This window comes from Ammospiza caudacuta, chromosome 1 (genome assembly GCF_027887145.1).
Source record: "Ammospiza caudacuta isolate bAmmCau1 chromosome 1, bAmmCau1.pri, whole genome shotgun sequence".
Taxonomy (NCBI): Eukaryota; Metazoa; Chordata; class Aves; order Passeriformes; family Passerellidae; genus Ammospiza; species Ammospiza caudacuta.
In genome coordinates this window covers 30,688,741-30,707,215 of record NC_080593.1, presented here as the reverse complement: position 1 = coordinate 30,707,215, position 18,475 = coordinate 30,688,741, and the positions used below count along the sequence as shown (strand labels likewise).

The window sequence follows — 18,475 nt, the reverse complement described above, 5'->3', positions numbered from 1 at the left end:
ATTAATCTAATGCTCAACATCATATTGCTTCAAGTGGCCCTTTCACATACACCCTTGCATCTTCTGTCTGTGCTGCATCTCAGGTGAATGATGAAAAAGCTTAAAGTGAAGGAGATATTTAATTGGACATTATGCAGTTGTGATCCTGACCAGAAACAAAACTTCTGATCAGGCCACTCAGATCAAAGAGCTTAGAATTGGCAACATCCTGAAATAACAGAATATTCAAATTTTACACTTAAAAGATACTTTGAGTTCCCCTTTCAATCATGTTGCTATGTAGACTTTCAGGGTCATGTGACCTTATTTGAAATGGAATGGAATGCAATCACAGAGAAATGCACTTAAACAGTTAAGACTTAACACTTGAAATATTTAATGACTACAAATTCTTCAGATCTTCTCCTCCTTCTCCATCTTCTCCACCTCTTCTCCACCTTCTCCTCCAACAAAAAGAGTGAATCCCAAACTGAACAACCCTATGCAAACTAACCATACTGCCAGCCTGAGATACAAGCAACTTAAACAAGAGAACAGAAGCCAAACTTTGATTTGCATCAGTTGTTATGGACAATCAGAATTAATTACAGCATTCAGAAATAATTCTGTAAAAGATCTTTCTAGATTTTAAAAAAAGGTACAGAAGTTCAGGCTTACTGATGTTAGAAACAGTCTTGTAGCCACTTCCATAAAACTGCTTTGCAAAGCAAAATCTGTCTGTTGTTCTCTCAGTCTGTCCCTCCCCCAACCCTGCCTGTAGTTTCCCCTTTCCTTAGTCTTCGCTTGTTTTCTTGTACAGGTCATGACAACATAACCTTTTACTCTCCAAATGCAGGCTACTGCTCTTTCAGAGGTTATCATGATGGCAATTAGGTCACCAATTTAATTTTTCATAAGCTGGTGAGCTAACAGTTATTTAGGTTGTGGAACTGCCCTCCTTTCAGGGCTGGAAAATAATTTGCACTCCTTTGTGCTTTGCTGCAAGTTGGCACAGTTGCTCTTTTATTGCTAAATCCTGCTTATGCCCCTGCTTCTGTGCGTGTCATGTCCTCCCCCTCATGACTATATTTTTGTCTCTTTACTTAGTGCACTTTCCATGCTTTACTTTTCAAAATCTTTATAAACTTCTGGATGTAGAGCCTGAAGGTGCTATCTCTGTATTTCAGATTTTAATGCTGCATTCATCATCATTTCAGTAGACAGCCCCATGGCTCCCAATGTCCCCCGTGGGACTTCAAAATGTGGATCTAGAGCATCAGACCCCTCCTTTAGCTTGTAGTGAAACCTGTAATGAGTGCAAAGAACAGTGACATGTTTGGCAACAGGTCAGAGTTGTTTTATAACTATGAAGGTATTCACAGCCATCAGCTTTCAGGTACTCCTTCTAGATGAGCTAAGCATTTGTCTAGGTCTAAGAGAAAGAAACTCTGTGAGTATTTTAAGGACTGAGTGCAAACACTTTCTGCCAGGTTTGCCTTTGACTGCAGATATAAATACTTGCCCTAACACAGTACTTCACACCATGCTTGTGGGCTTGTGGAAGTGACATGAAAAATAAGGTGTGTACTGCTCTGCCTGGATGAGCGTGGTGCTAACGTGGCTGCCCTGCAGCTGGTAAAATGCTGGCTTGTTGCAGTGCCTGTCCTGAGCTGTGTGTAATAAACACAAAAGGATGACACGGATAAAACTCTCTTACTGATGACTCATCAAGTCTGTTGGGATTATTGGCACTGGAAGATGGGCTCAGGGAAACAAGTGTTCTAGTGCTTCTGGCCTACCACTGATAATTCTTTCCATCTTTGCTGAAGCCTCATTTCTAGACCTGCTCACACTAATTTAGAAACACCCTCTTTCCTAAGGAAAAAAAAGTGTACATTTTTTCAGTTTATTATAAGAATGAGAACTGCCAACAGAACTGCTTGTTTGTTTTCTCTTCCTCCCAGCAGTTTTTCAAGAATTCCCTGATATCATCCTGTTCCCAAGCTGCTGCTCCTTCTCACCTCTCCTTTATAAGGCTGCTTCTTCATCTGCCTTGAGTCTATGTGGTTCAGCCCTTCCTCACAGCCTCACTCCTTGCTGTTCCAATTACACACTGCCTTTCCCTTTTGAAGTTGAGATGTATTGACCAAAAATTAGAACAATGGATTCTAGCATTAGTAACAGTTTGGAACAGTACTAAGGTTGTGCTGATTGCTGTTAAATCAGATAACAGTTTTCAGCAGAAGTACTGGAAGGTTTATTCCAGCAGTTCAAGAACAGAAGGTGCTTCCCAGACTAAGATGCTGTTGGGTGGCCAAATTCCAAGCAGAAGTAGGGGCAAATTCAAGTACAAAGTATTAATTAGGACTTCATCTTGCTGGGAGATTTGTGTAAGATTTGCTTTTCTTCTCCATCAGTGCACTCAGGATATATACATCTTTGCAGTAAGTTTTCAAAAGGGATTATTTATTTTGAAAACCTTAACTGCTATACCTAAAAACACAAGGTAAAGAGATACAGTGCCTAGAAAGTTTGTTTGTCTAGGCTATTACCTTGGTTCAGTCACTATTATTTATATATATTCATCAATATAATGAGATTTTTTACATCCTGCTTAACCCTTACATTTTATGAAATAGGTAATTTATCTTATCAGTTTATGATACTGTGCCTTGCCCAAAGGACATATTTATTGACTCAATGACACATCAAGCAGTAGGAGCTTTACCTATTTTCATTCTATTTCCTGCTACCCAAGTATACACTGAAGTTTTTTCATAGTTACACACTACTCATCATTTACTGATCACCTTGCTATTTAATGGGTACCTTCAGGATCTCCCGTAGCACAGATGTGAGCACAGGGCATTATTTGCTTGACTTGAAGCACAGTAAAAGCCACAAATATGGATCCTAGTTGTATACGTATACATCAGCCAAATAAGCACCTACACAATTTTAGGGGACCAAAGAAATACACTGGAATTTGTATTTCACAACTCCCATTTCTCAATGGTTTTGAACAATTTCTAATTTATCAAGGTGGTGAAATACCATGTGCAAAACCTCTGCATGGTGCTGTTATTGCCAAGCCTATGGTTTAAAGAAGAGTTGTTTGTGCAGCCAGATTTGGATTTTCCCTGAGGGATCAGCTTGGGGGAAAGAGTACTGCTAACATGAAACATTCAAAATTACAGACTCTGAAGTAAAAGGCTTATTAGACACTTAGAAAACTTAGTATTTTTTATTATTTATAAAAGGCAAATAAACACTTATTAGTATCAAGAGTTTGCTCTTTTTGCTTCACATGACTAACAGATGGGTCTCTAACAGGGGAAAAACAGTTGTATGAGTAAAACTGAAACTCAGTAATACTCACAAATAAAACTAAGAAGTGGTCAACCATGAAACATTAAGTATTTAACAATACCTGGGAAAATTACAGAACTTCTGCAAAACCCATCAGCCTTAAGAACTGCTTAATGCCCTTCACATTTCTACAAGAAAACACATTCTGCTTTTATTGCGGGAGAAAAAACCCTGCAATTGAAGAAGGTTGGTTTTCTTCACATTAAAATAGTAGTGTTGTTTTTCCTCCATCTTTCCTGCAAACCATTACTACTTTGGTGTGCATGTTGTTACTGGCAATGCAGGAAAAAAATCCCACTTGCTCCTACTCTCCTAATGCACCTAAGGTTAACTGTGTAACCCAAAGTCTAGTGAAAAAGCAAAGCCCACAGAACTGTGCTTAAAGGAAGAGCAAGTTTCAGACAGGAATATTTCTGTGTATTCAAATACTACACTGATGGGGGCAAATCACCCCAGGGTTCTCTGAGCTGGGGCAGACATGGCTCTGTTTCCGAGGAGATATGTTTCTGTTCCATACTTCATATTGCCATTACTTAGCAATAGAGTAGGTAACAGGCTATATAAATTTCTTTCACAAAATCATTGAGCTTGGAAAAGACCTGAGATCGTCGAGTCCAAACGATCCATGACACTGAGTGCCACATCCAGCCTTTCCTTAAACACCTCAGGGACAGCGACTCCGCCACCTCCCTGGGCGGCCCACTCCAATGCCTAAGCGCACTTTCGTGAATAAATTCTTCCTAATATCCAACCTAAACCTCCTCTGGTGCAGCTTAAGACTGTGTCCTCCCGCCCTGCCGCTGGTTGCCTGGGAGAAGAGACCCCCGGCGGGTTACAGCCTCCTTTCAGGCACTTGTACAGAGTGATAAGGTCACCCCTGACTTTCCTTTTTTCCAGGCTAAGCAACCCCAGCTCCCTCAGCCGCTTCCCAAAGGACTTGTGCTCCAGATAGGACATGCGCTCTTCCTTAGCATCTAGAACAGGGAAAGACGCGCAGCGCCGCACACATCACTGGGGGATGAGAGATGCGCTGCTTGGTCAGAAATTTAACAAAATATTTCGATTAGCGTCCGCAGCACAGTTGCCTGACACTGAAGAGCTCTAAGACAGGTCACATAAAGGGAGAGAGGGGAAAAAAACCCGACCCGCAGTTTCGAGCTCCGTGCCTGGCGGCCGGACCCCGCCAAGGGCCGGTGCCGGTAGCACCGGGAAGGCGCAGCGCGGGCCGGGCCGGGCCGGGCCGGGCGCGGAGCGGAGCGCCGGCCCCAGCAGGGGCGGTCCCGCGGCCCCGCTGGGCGGGCGGGGCGGGGCGGTGGCGCACGTAGCCGTCCCAAGATGGCGGCCGCTCCGGACCGGGCTGCGAGGGCGGCAGCGGGGCCGGGGCCGGCGGGCGGGCGCTGAGCGGGGCGGCGGCGGGGGCTGGCGGCGCTCGCCTCGCCTCCCCTCCCCGCGGGGTGCGGGGTAGCTTTCCGCGCGGCCGCCAGGCTTCACCATGCTGCGGGGCTAGAGCCGCCGAGGCGCCGCCGCAGCGCAGCGGGGTAATAATGTTAACAGAGGTAAGAGCGCTGCCGAGGAGGTGCGGGAGCGCGGGGAGCGGCTCGCTGTCCGCCCGGGCGCTCAGCGCCGTGGCTGAGCCCTCCGACGGGGCCTCCGAGTTGTCTCGGCGGCTGGCAGTTTTCCCCTTGGCCGCGGAGGGCAGAGCCGCTGGCCGGCTCGCCCAGGGCAGCGCCGGGCCCCTCTTATCAGCCTCCGTCCTCTCCCGGCAGGGCGGGACGGGAGCGGGGCGCTCCGGCTCCGCGGCGGAGCCCGGTCCGCCGTGCCCGCTCCGTGCGGCGCCTGGGCCCGGTCCCTGTTCCGACGCGGTCCGCAGACGGCCGGGCTGCGCTGCCCGGAGAGGGCCCGTGGGGCCGCGCCCCCGCGGCGGGCCCGTGTCTGGAGGAGCGCAGCGGAGCGCACTTGGTGAGGAGGAACCCTCCTCGGCCCTGGGCCGCGCCGGGGAGGTGCCCTCGCCTGGGCCCCGCTCCGGCTTCAGCCCCTCTGGCCTCCTTCTCCGCGGTGGCTTGGTAAAGGCTCCGTGTTTGTTTTCTTGGAGGGCTTAAGCGGAGCGGTTCGGCTGTGCTTGCCGGAGTTTGTGTCAGTAGGTAATCCTTAGAAGTTGGCTTCACCTCTGCCTGGTGGAGGGTTTCTGTCCCGAAGCAGCTGGGCGGTGAGGCAGGCAGGTATTTGAGGATCAGCCTGGGCTATAAATGTCTACTGTGTCCAAAGGCATTCTAAAAGGTGGAATCTGGCAGTGCTTTCCAGTTACTGGAAATTAGACTTTACCCGTTTTCTGTTTTGTCTACAAAGAGCAATTGATTTTCTATTTTTAATGCCAGCAAGGTGTCCTGAGTGCAGATACTTCTGCAATACAATGACTGTGATACCCGTGTTTTATAATTTGTCGTATTATTCCACAGTGGAGGTTATTCATCCAAAAGTGAGTTGTCTTAAATCTTGCAGGGTAAAGGCTTACTTTCGAACACCTGAACTTTTCAGCTTTACTTTCCTGAATGGTATTAAACAGTGTCTTCCATGTTTTAATTTGCATCAGTTCAAAGTTTTGGGGTATTCTGAAAGCAGTTCAGTAGAGCCAGATATCCCCAGGTAGGTAAAATTTGCAGAATGAGTTAAACCTGTAAAAATATATGACCTATTTTTGAATTGTGAGTATTTGGTAGGTGGTCAGGTTTAATAAGCTGCATTAAAGAGTTGGTGAGTGTGATGGCTATGACTCTTAGCCATAGTAATTTAGATTATTTTAAGGGCAGCATAGAACGTTCTGGGTCGGTTCCTCCTACTGGACTGTTTGTTCCTTCTGGTGGTGGCTGTGTGTGCCCATCCAAGACATGTTATCTTGGAACTGAATTTTCTTTTTTTTTAACAGTGTTGAAATTCTGTGAATAGCAATGTGGATGACAATCCATTGGCTTTTTGAGATAAAGTTTAATGATTTCATGTGTGATGACCAGTTATGACACTTATCCCTGGTGTTAGGAGGAGAGGGTTCTGACATTCCCTTCTTCTAGTTCCTGTACATATGTTGCTTGTAGGTGCTTCAAGGTGAAGTGTTCCACTGTTGAGATGAAAGTAAATTTTAAGGGAGTCTAGCAAAAGTTCAGGCCTTGCCTGTCTGAAAAGCAGTTGTGGGGAATGCCCACCTAAGGTGGACTGGAGGAGTCCTTTCCCTGTGAGCTTTTCTGGGTGTTCCAAAGATGACTTGGTAGCTAAAACAGCCTGGGGAAGCTGTGCACAGTTGCACCCATGAACCCTTACCACTCTTTGGAGGAATATGGATATTGTTTCAAGTCTACTGATATGTGATTTCTTTTTATATGAAAATTGAGATTGACTGTATGGTGAACTGACATTAGTAGCAAAAACTGCACTGGTTTTTGGTGCTGGATATTTATGGCCTTGTCCAGTCTGTTACTGTCTAGAGTGGCCAGAATCACTGTAATTGTGTTTTTAGATTTAGATCCACTTCCCCTACTATAACTGCTAGTTTTATAACTTACTGATATAGAAAATATTTTTTCTTAAATAAGTTTAAGAATGAAAGAAGGGCAGATCAGGTTTTACACGAATCGTTATCATGCAGTAACAAAGTGTTGAGTTTTTCAAGGTCAGTTTGCTACATCCTTTGGCTGTATTGGTATATGCAGACCCCAGCAAATTTGTTTCAGTTTTGCTGAATGCAGTTAGGATTAGGATTTTGTAATCAGTAATTTCAGGGGAAGATCACACTTCCTGTCAGGAAAAAATACTCTGCCTGTTTTTTATTTGGCCCTTTCTGCCCATCTTATTTTAGTTGCATTCAAAACTCATGCTGTTGGATGCCAAGCACATACATTTATTTACCTAGCTGGCAAATGGCATTTCCAGATTTTTCACCATAAAACTTATTTCTGCAGTAATGTTGAATACATTCTGTTGGCATGTGTTTAGAGTCCTGCTGTGGTTATAATTTCCTTGGTCTGTTGTGTTGGCCATTCCGTGCCTTTTCACTTGTTCCCCTTTTCTTGTTCATCAGATGTCTCCTCTGCTTTCCAGGCCCGTGTGGCCTGTTCCCATGTGACTTACTGCCTCAGCACTTTCTCATCTGGAGAGGCCATGACAGACACAAGTTGCAATGGTCTTTCTCTTGTCTTTTTGGACAAGAAGCTTTTGGGAAGCAGTTGGTGTTTTACAGCTCTGGCTCTTGGTGGTCAGTAGTGTCTTAAATTCTGATGGACCAAACATTCGGTAGGATTTTGACTTAATTTCCAAGAAGTTTTAGATGTTTTTCAAATTGATAGTCTGTGCTGTCTGCATTGGCAGGCTGTGTTGTCTCTAAAGAGGGCACTTTATCTCAGCTGAGAAGTAGGTTCCTTTTTTGTCCTCCCCAGCTACTCATTAAAATACTTTGAGATGCTTAGGGAGGACTTCAGAATTTATCAGCAGCTAAATTTTTGACAACTTAATTCTCAGCTTAGCAAGAGTAACTTGTTGCAGTACTAGTAACAGTTGAGAAGGTTTTTGAAATTTGACTTTTTTTTCAAAGAATGAAGCCATACTTAAGAACAAGCCATACTAAATGAGCTCTGATGTGTTGGTATGTCTTGTTATTCCAACTGATTAAGATAATTCACTAACTACATGCAGTATTTCCTTTCCATTAGACAATCTACATTTTGTTTTTAAGAGAGATTTAACAACCTTTTCTTTTTTTTGGTTAAATTCTGTTAACTACTAGCCATTGAGAACTGTTTCTGAGTAAAACCAAGCAAATTAGCCTGATTTTTAAGAATAAAGGTTGACTCAGCAGCTTAACTTGCTCTAGAATAATAGTGAATTAGCCCTTCTGCAACAGTAGCACATTGAAAAGTATATTAGTACAGCTCTGAAAGAGGCAGAACACAGTTAACTGCTTGATGTACTGTAGCATTAACTTTTTCTGTTCCTTGATACATGTCAGTGGCAGATTGCTCCAGTGCTTTATGTGTCTGAGCTGTGTTCCGCTGGTAGAGCCATTTTCAAATGTGTAGACATTTACCAGGGTGCTGAAATATAAATAAGTTTTCTGTCCTTTTGTGGAACTTGTGTGCTGGGGCTTTCTTTAGTGCCAGTGTTTTGCTAGATGAGATCTAGTTGGAGAATTAGCTGCAAGCCCTTGGGAGGTGGAATGCTTCTTTCTCCTTCAGTGTTTTCTGTCAATGAGGTTTCCCCTACAGCTGGTCTGTGTTGTGTCCCTAATTGTTCCTATTTGAGCTCCTTTAATAACTCTATAATTTGTGAAGTGTCAGTTGAAAGTATGTGAGAAATGATAAAATTAAGAAAACTAACCTTTTGCAAAGAACAGTTATCATATATTCCTAAGTACTTGCTTTTAAATATTTTGCTGGCTACTAGTAAAACAGTGTCTAAACACTCAGGACTATTCTTAGAGTGTACAGTTGGGCCTAAACTGCTGAGACTGAGTGCAGAGTTCTGCAACAACTCTAAAATGTCAGTCTGGACCGTTCCCCAAAAGAGTGTGGAAGAAGAAAAGCATGAAGTTCCTTACTTCAACAAAAATAGTAATAGCTTGTTGGGTTAGATAGCTGAAGGAGCTCCAAGTGATGATTTCCTTTGTCTGGTTGCACTCTAGGGAATTATCTCTCTTTTAAATATGTTTGTGGTCTTCTCCCCACCCTGACAAAGATGACAAAGCATGTTTGCTTTGAGCTAGCATTGGGAGAATTGCTATTATTAGAGAAGAGAACTCATTGATATTATATCTAAGTTATTTGCAATGGTGGAAGGATTAATATTTAGCGGTCTCACTAGCAATTTTCCCCATTGCTTGGTTGAGAATACCAAGGCTGGAATGATAGCGAAATCAATTGCAGTTGGCACTTGCAGTTATGTGAGCAAGAAGCTTCAAGAAGTGCAAGGCATTGTAAGCTTAGGTCTGATATTCTGATTTCTGAATTAATAAAATAAGGCATTATTTTGTGATGTAAACATATTGACTAGTTTGAATAAGAACAGTCAAGCCTTGTTTACATAATTTCTGTGGGATCACACCTCAAAATGATGATGGCATGATGGTGATTTACAAGTTTGAGGTGAAATGTGTGTTTGTTTGTACTGTGAGGAAGCACAGATAGTTGGTTTGTTCAGCCAGGGGGACTCCTTTTATAACTACCATTTGTTTTGGACAAGAAGTCAATTCCTACTCTGTCACAGTTGTAGAGGATCTGTTAAAGATTATTATTGCTCTAAAACAGGAGTGGCTGTAAAATCCTGAGAGAGTAGAGATGGATTTCTGAAGAAGTTGCAATGTTGATTGACTTTGTGTTCTGTGTGGAATGAGATGTGATCTCAGTGTTGCAGTTAAAATAGTGTGAGCCAAATTTATTGCTATATTCTAACATTGACATTTTACAAATATTTAAAAAGTCCCACCAATTTTTAACTATTTTTTTTTCAAGTGGGATGTTATGAAAAATTCGTGATTTCCTAGCATGGAATATGGAATTTGGCCACAGTGGTTAGTACAGTAGTTTATTTTGAAGCTTTTTTACCAGTGACAGTGAAATCTTTTCAGTCCTGCTGTTTTGCCTATTTTCTCAGACAGTGAGCACAAGACTGATTTGATTTGAACCTCACCGGTTTGTCAGTCCACTAGTTGCCAGCAGGAGATGAAAATAAAATCATCTCTGCTGGCTTGGATCCCATTAAATCCCTTCATGCATCAGATGGCTTGTATGATGTCCTTTCTTCAAGTTCACTTGGAAGGATTTTTTGATAATTAGAAATACTAAATTTTAAGAACTTTTTCTTTATTTCAGGTGGAAATGGCACTGTGTTTGTTCATGTGAGGGCTCATATGGCCTAATTAAAAGTTCACAGATACCGCTGATGTCTGAAATGCTTAATTCAGTATCCCATTGTGGTTGGAGTTCTGAGTAGGAGGATGAGCTTTGCATGCATTTTCTTTCCAAGGGCATTCATAAGTTTGGGAACATTCTTTGAAGAGTATTAACTGCTTAAATGCAGTTTGCTTTTGTTAGAATGTTATTTTTTAATCTTTTATGTCTGTTCCTTTGCAGTTCTTCCCTTAATCTCATGCTTTTTAGAGGAAGGGGGTGATCCTGGTTCTATTTTAATCACATGTGTTTGTGTTGGAATGTTTTGATTTCAGAGCTGTCATTATTGTAAGATTCTTGTTCATCAGTATATTTTTGCAATTCTAGGGAATGCCTACTCAGCACTTCTGCTGGTGCCTCTAAGGCAGTACAGGTTAGGCTATCTCTTGTGATATGAGGGAATGAATTTGAGCAGGAAGTTTGAATTGCCACATATCCTGTAGGGCACCCTGTGTTTCCACTCTTCAATCAGCGCTCTTATACAAGGCCAAGTAGAAAATGATCTAGAATAACAAAATTCTTGCAGCAGCTGTCCAGCTAATTATTAAACAGTGCCTCAGACTTGGAATGATTTCTCACATACCTCTTAAGTGATACTAAAAGCAATGGGGAACAAATGTTCGTGGTGTTCCCAGTCACCCCTTATTCAGGATTTGGCATTCCAGTCTGCATGGATGAATTGAAAATCTGGTGATGTACATGCCTTGGGAAACAAGTGTGCAACCTGTGTTACTGCAGAAAGAGTGATTGCTTTGAAGTCTTGCTGATTGTCAGAATGGTCCTGGAGCTGCCTGACTTGGAGAGATCAGGGGGCCTTGCTTGTTGCCCTGCTGCTCTTCTAACAATGGCTGATGCAGGCTGAGATATCTCTGAGTCTTGAGTCTTTTCTCCTTTGTGAGGCCCACTTAAACCTTTACATTCCATGTCCATTATAATAAATAAAAACTTTATTGAGGTTGGGTTTCATACTGTTCTATCAGCTTACTTTTCTGAAGCCTTGTAATGATTTTTGTGATATCTTGAAAATAATGGGATCAGTAAAAAAATGTATATTCCTTATTCACTGAAGGACCTCTGTGCTTCAAATCACATTTCTGTTTATCTGTATTTGATTGCATTTTATTCTGTTTCTAAAAATCTATGCAGGTGGTTGTAGTTCTGTTCCCCTCTCCCTAGTATATCTTGGTATATTTGTTACTGATAGATAGCTTAATTTTTAATGAAACCTATTGGGGATTGAGGTATCCAACCTCTTTTAACATATCTGGAAGAAAAATACTTTTCTTTATAGTTTGTATACTCAAATTAGTATTTTTGAGTGTTAGTATTATAATACTAACAAATGGAAATTTCATTAACTTAGTAAAGCAAAATCATATACTATGGAAGCTTCAATCTTGTAATTTAATGCCTGAATTACAAATTTAATTTGATGGTACATATAATGAAATGGTAATTACTTTTTATGCTTGTTTATTTCTTCTATAAAATTAAAAAAATCTTGTGGAGAACAAATTGGTTTCCGTGAATAATTTTTATTGTTTTGATAATAAGTTATTTACTTATAACATTAGGCTAGGAGAATAATGTTTTATTTAAAATTTTCACATTTACCAAAGGTTTTCTCTTCACAGTCAGCATTTTTTTCCTGAATTTAATAGAGTGTAGTAGGTGTGTTAAAAATAATTTGTCCTTGCTTTGTGTATACAAGCACTTAATACTGGTACCTTGCTTTATGGTCTTTCAACTATGTACTTAATTTCTTCTTTAGTGCTTCATGCTTGACTTGCATGTGTGCTTAAAACTTTGAAATAAATTTTATGTTTATTTCTTGAAGTTGTTTTTAAGGTCTGGGCTTTAGATGGTACTGGTCTGTTTTTCAGTTGGCAGCTGCTCTACTGCAGCTTCTTAAAAATTCTTAAGATTGTGAATTAGCAATAGTGACACCAACAGCAAACAATGTGTCTATGAATGTTTCTAAGCTCTTACATTATTTTATTGGATATTTTCCTTTATTGAATTCTCCAATTAAAGATGATTGACTGTTGCCAAATCGCTGTTTCTTTTAATTGGACTTTATTTTACTGGCACCTTTTTTGTTTGAAATATATTTTCTCTCTTAACAATCTCAATATAACATGATGCTTGCAGTCTTCTTATTTTTCTCTCTAGATTTCTAGAGAATTGCCTAAAACTCTAATTTCCCTTATTTTCTGGTTTTTTTGATGCATTATACCAAATGGTTTTTTGTTTTCCAGTGATAAAAGTAGCTGCATTGTTTCTGTGTAGAGTTGTGTCCCTGGGCTGGTATGTGAATGCTTCCACCTTGCTGGCTGTGTCATTCTTCTTTTGTTTGTTCTTTTGTTTTTCTCATGCATTTCCCTCTTCTTTATTATTATCTTTATATATTTTTTTGTTTTCCTGCTGCTGTCACTGGGATGGCCATATATTTTCCTTTAGATGTTGTCCATGCATAAAGGTATTTAAGATGCTAGGAGTGCCATTTCATGTTTGACTTCACTGGCTCTAGTTTGGCTGCTACTAAAGTGGTTTTCTCCCCTCCACCAGACACAAGCTGGTCTGACAGCTTCTTGTTTCAGGTCTAGCAGCTAAGTAGCAACTGCATGAAGAATTCTTTTGCCTTGGTGAACCAGTCTTGTGGAAGGACATGAGGGTGGGAACACAGAATAAGTTGCCAAATCAACAGCTGCATGCTTTGGTGCTCAGGAAGTGCATAGTATCAGTCTGCATTTCCTTCTGTGTAGATCTAAAATGAGTGAATACCCAAAATAATTCCTGTTCTTTTGAAAACAGGGAATGTCACTATCCCTTCTGTGACTTCTGAGCACATCTCTGCCTCCAGAAAAATTTACAAATAGGGTTTGGTAGTTCCAGCTAGGTTTCTTTTTTTGTTCTTGGCCATGTGACAATGATTGAAGTTTTTAGATATCTTCTCTAAACTTGCCCTGGGAGCTGGATATTCAAATGACTCAATTAGTTTAATCTATAATTAGTTTTAGTCTATAATCTTGAAGTGGCAAGAGTTGATGTGCCATTTCTGTGGTTTCCTTTCCTCTCTGAATTCATTGAAATTTGTTGGAAATATTCCATGCTCTTATGTATGAGAATGAAGTATTCCAGCAAGTTCAAAAAACTGTCCCTTTATATAATGTTATTTGTAGGTATTCACACTTCCCTTCCCCTCTTCTGTGTCTTCGTGGGAGAGGAAGTTTGTGAACCTGGGAGATATCCAGGAAACAGTTGACATGCTGATTCTGGGCCCGGATTTTGCACAAGGAAGAAGATGACTACTTGAGGCTAGAAGATTCATCTAGGATACTCAACAGGCTCTTTGCTTCCACAGAGAGACCAGGTGCACAGAGATCATGGGGCAGAGTCTTGGAAGAAGTTGTAGGAGGCTTCACTCTGCTTACACTCACCTGCAGTGCTGCCAGCAGCGTTCTGTAGCACACCACTGAATAAAACCTGTGGAGTTGCTCAGGGTTGTGCAGGCAGCAAACAGCAGTGTCTCAGTAACGGTGTGAAGGGAAAGGCAAAGGTGCAGAGAGGACTGTCAAAGACATTCATGGAGTGAGCAAGCCTTCCTGAAAGGGATGGGGGGCCAAACATCTTTGGAAAGCAAGCAGGTAAAGCACAAACAATAAAGACTGGATGAGGTATTGGAAAAGGAGGATATTAAATACATGAAGGGGAAAGATTTTATTTGTTTCTGTTACATTCCTATTACATTTATCCCATTAGAAAAAGACAGTAATATTTAAACAATTTCTCCTTTGCTGATTCAAAGCAAAATCGGAGTGCTGATTTTCTGTGTTGGCACTGTCCATTCTGTGAAGAGTTAGGCATCAGCTGCTTATTAAAGAGGTTGTAGAATTTTGTATACTGTGAACTACTGGAAAACTTGCTGACACTGAACTGATCTCTTTCTCTTGCTTTACTTTGTCTAACTGTGTGATATTCTGTCCAAAAAAACAGTTGAGAAGAACAGTAAGTTTTTAGGCTTACTCTAGCTTTGTACAGGTTTGCGTCAATTTGTATAACAGCTGTTTCCATGGTTATTTTGTCTTCATCCAGCAAGCATGCTTCATACAAAATTTGGCCCTGTAGGAGTTCAGATGTACTCTCAGAGAGACCACTGGGAATTTGTAGTGAAATAGTGGTTGTATCAGAGTTTCTGTATTTTATTTATATAACTGGAGAAAACCTGTGGCACTCAGAGAACTGCATGAAATTTAAACTTTTGAAGAAAACAGTAGAGCAACATCACAATATTCAAAGGAAGGTGCTAGTATTCTGTCAGTGGTTTTAAGTTTCTTAAAAATGGACTATATTTACACCTTGGGATTTTACTTGTTATTTGTGTACTGACAACAAATTCTTTGTGGTGCATACTCTGATCTTTGGAGTTCTATTTTTAGTATCCATTTCATTTTCCAGCTTGTAGATTATGATGCTGCTTAAAAAGCACTATATAGTTTTAAGAACTGCTGTGAAACTATCAGTATATTTTTTACAAGAAATCAGTTACAGTGAAGGGGTGATCACTGCAAGCAGGAGTCCAAACTGAAACTAGTTCAGGATGCTGGCACTGACTGAGGTCTTGGAATTTAAAGAACAAAACAAATCTGTCAAAATAGTAAAATCCATGAACACAGTTGTTGGTAGCTGTTTCTTCAGAACCCAGTGTTTAGGCAGTGGATGCCCTTTATTATTTTGGTGGTAAGAGTCCAGAGACGACTTGTTTATGTTTGAAGACAAAGGTGAGCACCAGGGAGAGGAGGGAGGGGGTAATACTTTAAAAATAGTGTTAGTTCTCAGTCACATAAAAGGGGGTCAGAATGTTAATTAGGTGTACCACAAGCTTTCTAAATCTACCCTTCCCTTGGTGGCAAGTGTAGCCAGTGTGTGGCTTCATAATATATTTTATTTTAGCACAAATCCTTTGTGGTGGAATTGGATTTTGTCCATTGGTTTCCAGATGGATTTGTGTTGTAACAGGAAGACCCAAACTGGACCCAGGACTCCAGGGATGGAGATGAATGGTTCCAGATGGAGAGGAAGGTTCACTTTGCTGTCTCTGCTGGTGACACTTGTGCTGACAGAGGATAGAATGCTGTTGCCACCTTTGCTACAATGGCATGCTGCTGACTTGTGTTCACCTTACAGCCCGCCTGTCTTTGTGCAGAGCTGCTTCGCAGAGAGTGGGCCCCAGACTGTATTGTGGCCCGGGGTTAGTCCACCCCTTATGCCAACCTGTGCTCGTTCTTGTTGAACTTGATGAGGTTCCTGTCAGCCCCTTTCTCCAGCCTGTTGACACACCTCAGAACTCTCCAGTGTAGTGAGTGCTCACCCCACTAAGGGATTCTGTGCACCCTTTTACTGAGAGTTCACTGTGTCACATCACCCACGTTGCTCAGGCATCATCAGTCCCCTGTTGATCCGTGAGGGTTCCCACCTGCTCACTGGCTGCACACTGAACTCTGTACTGCTGATCATGTGTTTGCATCTGGCATTTTTCATTCACCTTTAAATGCACTCATCTGGCCTGTCCCTCACCAACTTAGTGATAAGGGAGCTGTGGGATATTGTGCTAAAGGCAAAGTGCACGTCATCTAAGGCCCCACCCTTGTCCTCAGCATCACTTGTTTGAGCAGAGACCAAGTGGTTGGTCAGGCATGATTTGCACTTGGTAGATCTTTTGGTTGTTTGCAACCTTCTTAGGGACTGAGGTGATGCTGCCTGGCATATATTTTTCCTTTTTCCTTGGCCTGGACCTTCTTTCCTGCCGATGGTCTTTGGCTGCCAGTACACTCTGAGAAGTCATTTATGGTGGCTTTCTGTTAAATTTTGGTTTTTTTTTAATACCATGATAGCAATTATAGTACTGTCTTCAGTAAATGTGACATTTTGCATTACAGGTGAGAAACTCAACATGGTTTTCCTTTATGAACACTGCATTAATACTTACAGCTTTTTTCCTCCTTTTTAGTAAATTAAAAAAACCAAACAAAAATACCCAACAAACATTTTTTAGGAGTAGTAAAAAGGATAGGAATGTTTTAACCACAATATTTCATTTCCCAAAATAATTCTGCAACGATAGGTGGTATGACTGTATTTAGAGACAACAGCCTTTATGACTAGAGACACTGGGGAAATAAATTTTCAATCTTGTTGAGTATGTTTGTTATTGGAGGATTCCTAGCAATTATGATAGATAATGTGAATTGGCTTCTTCCACTTGTATTCTTTCAGATTTATAACCTGACCTAATAAGGCAAGTAGAGTCAATCTTTATCTTTAGTACAGTCCTTGATAAAAATATTCTAAAGTTATGTTTTTAGCTTAGTATTTTTAAAGTAACTTTTTCATTTAGATGAGGAATGTTGCGTATTTGGGATGTATTAAATTGTGGTATGTACTGGCAAAGAATACTGTGACCAAAGTAGTTGCACGTTAACTTTAGTGGAATAATGCTGAAAATTTTGCTGCAAATAGCAACATAATATTACCAAATGGGTTAAAGAACTTAACAAAATTCTTTGATGACTAATTTTATAGCCTGATGAAGCCAGAGTACTAAAAGGTTGATCAGAAATTAATTACTAAATCTTTCTGCAGTCAACTTACCACAGTACTGGATTTTGTGTGTGCATATATAATATTTGTGTATATGTGAACTATGTATAAACACATATAAAATGTTTAACTCTCAGTAAAAAAAAAAAATCACACATCCTGCAGATATGTATTGAAATGTATGGTTTATCAGTCTGTTTAGAAGAAACTACTGGTTTTAAGGAATTTACTTGAAAATAATTATTTGTTTATTTCTGCTTTCAAGCAAGTCATCAAGTGATAGAAACAAAAATCTTAGTATTTTTGTCAGTATAAAATTTGAAGGTGTTGTCTGCTGTTTGCATGTGATGAGTTGTTTAGGAAAAAGCAAAACAATAAAGTTCAATGACTGCTGCTGCAATGTGCAGTTCCAGAATGTTCCAAATTTTATATAATTTGTCTTATTTTGTACCTTTATGTCCTTGACACTTCTGTATTTGCAAAAACTGTGTGCTTTTACTTAATTTCTGTTATAGTGGGATTGTTGTTTAAAGGTAGCGAGATTTTCCAAAGCAGAAACTGTATCTTTTTTGCATTTATTCTTTTTTGAGCTGATTCTATCAATTTAAGACTGCACTAACTGTTTTATACACAGCCACTGCTATGAAATTGTGTGGTATCTCTATAGAAAAAAAGAATGAATTTGTTTTAGGAGAAGTAATCATTGTTCATCAGACCTCTTATAGCCCACCTTTTCCACTTTGTTCTCCCTGTAAAGATCATAGACAATAATGCATTGCCTTTGAAAAGAAGACTCTGTGCAAAATAGTGTGCTATATAAGTAATCTTGATATAATTTTTTCAGTAATGGTATAAATTGGGCAAGTGTAACAGAGATCTAAGTTCCAGGAGTAGGCAGATGCTTATTGCTTGGTAGAAGGGATGCTGAGTTGAAATTACCACTACTATGGAAGAACAGCTTAGAACTAAAGAAATTTCTTCTCTGCCTTCCAAAAGCTTAGATCTTAAGGTATGAAGAAACCTTTTTAAAAATGTGTCCCATACAATTGTATCTGTGAGGTCTGCCTGCATGTTTTTATTAGAATCATAACGAGATAACCACTAGATCTGATTCTTGTGGAGAGAGACTCATTTAATGCATACAGATACATTTCCATACAGATAAATATTAGAAGCTGGAGTGGTAGAAATTGTTCTCAAAGCAAAGCTCATGATTTTTAAAGTTCTTTCAGTGGAATCAGGTTTCTTTAGCAGTGGAAAAAAAAGGTGAAAAGAACTTTTAGATAACTCCTTGCTGCAGGAAAGTAGAAAGCTTGAGATGCTGCTTGAGCAGCAGTCACAAATAAAATATGCAATAACATTTTCTTGATTTAGCACATGTGACCTCATTATTTTGAGCCATATAGGAGAACAGGCCTTTGTTTTATGCACCTGCTAAAGATTTTGGAGGCTTCCCCCTCTCTCCCCTTTGCCACTATTTTGCACCAGAAAAACTTGAAGTAGATACAATCTGTTTATCCAGAGGCTGGATGTAGAACAGTCTAGATTATCTCATTGGCTTGCATTCAAGATGGAGTTAGAGGGATTACTTTATTCTC

At 40.5% G+C, this 18,475-nt stretch overlaps 1 protein-coding gene across 4 annotated transcripts in view; it reads left to right on the top strand.

Annotated features, from left to right (window-relative positions):
- Positions 1–4,685: 4,685 nt before the first annotated feature.
- The window catches only part of SNX13 (sorting nexin 13), a 62,981-nt gene continuing 49,191 nt past the window's right edge, over positions 4,686–18,475 (top strand). For 3 of the 4 annotated variants that reach the window (XR_009274743.1, XM_058804590.1, XM_058804571.1), the window contains exon 1: positions 4,686–4,904. Coding sequence is in view for 2 of the 4 variants with exons in the window: in XM_058804590.1 (XP_058660573.1) it covers positions 4,893–4,904 (12 nt within the window). In the remaining 2 variants the exon portion in view is untranslated. The remainder of the gene's footprint in view (positions 4,905–18,475) is intronic. The other variant, XM_058804581.1, reaches the window with a different exon arrangement.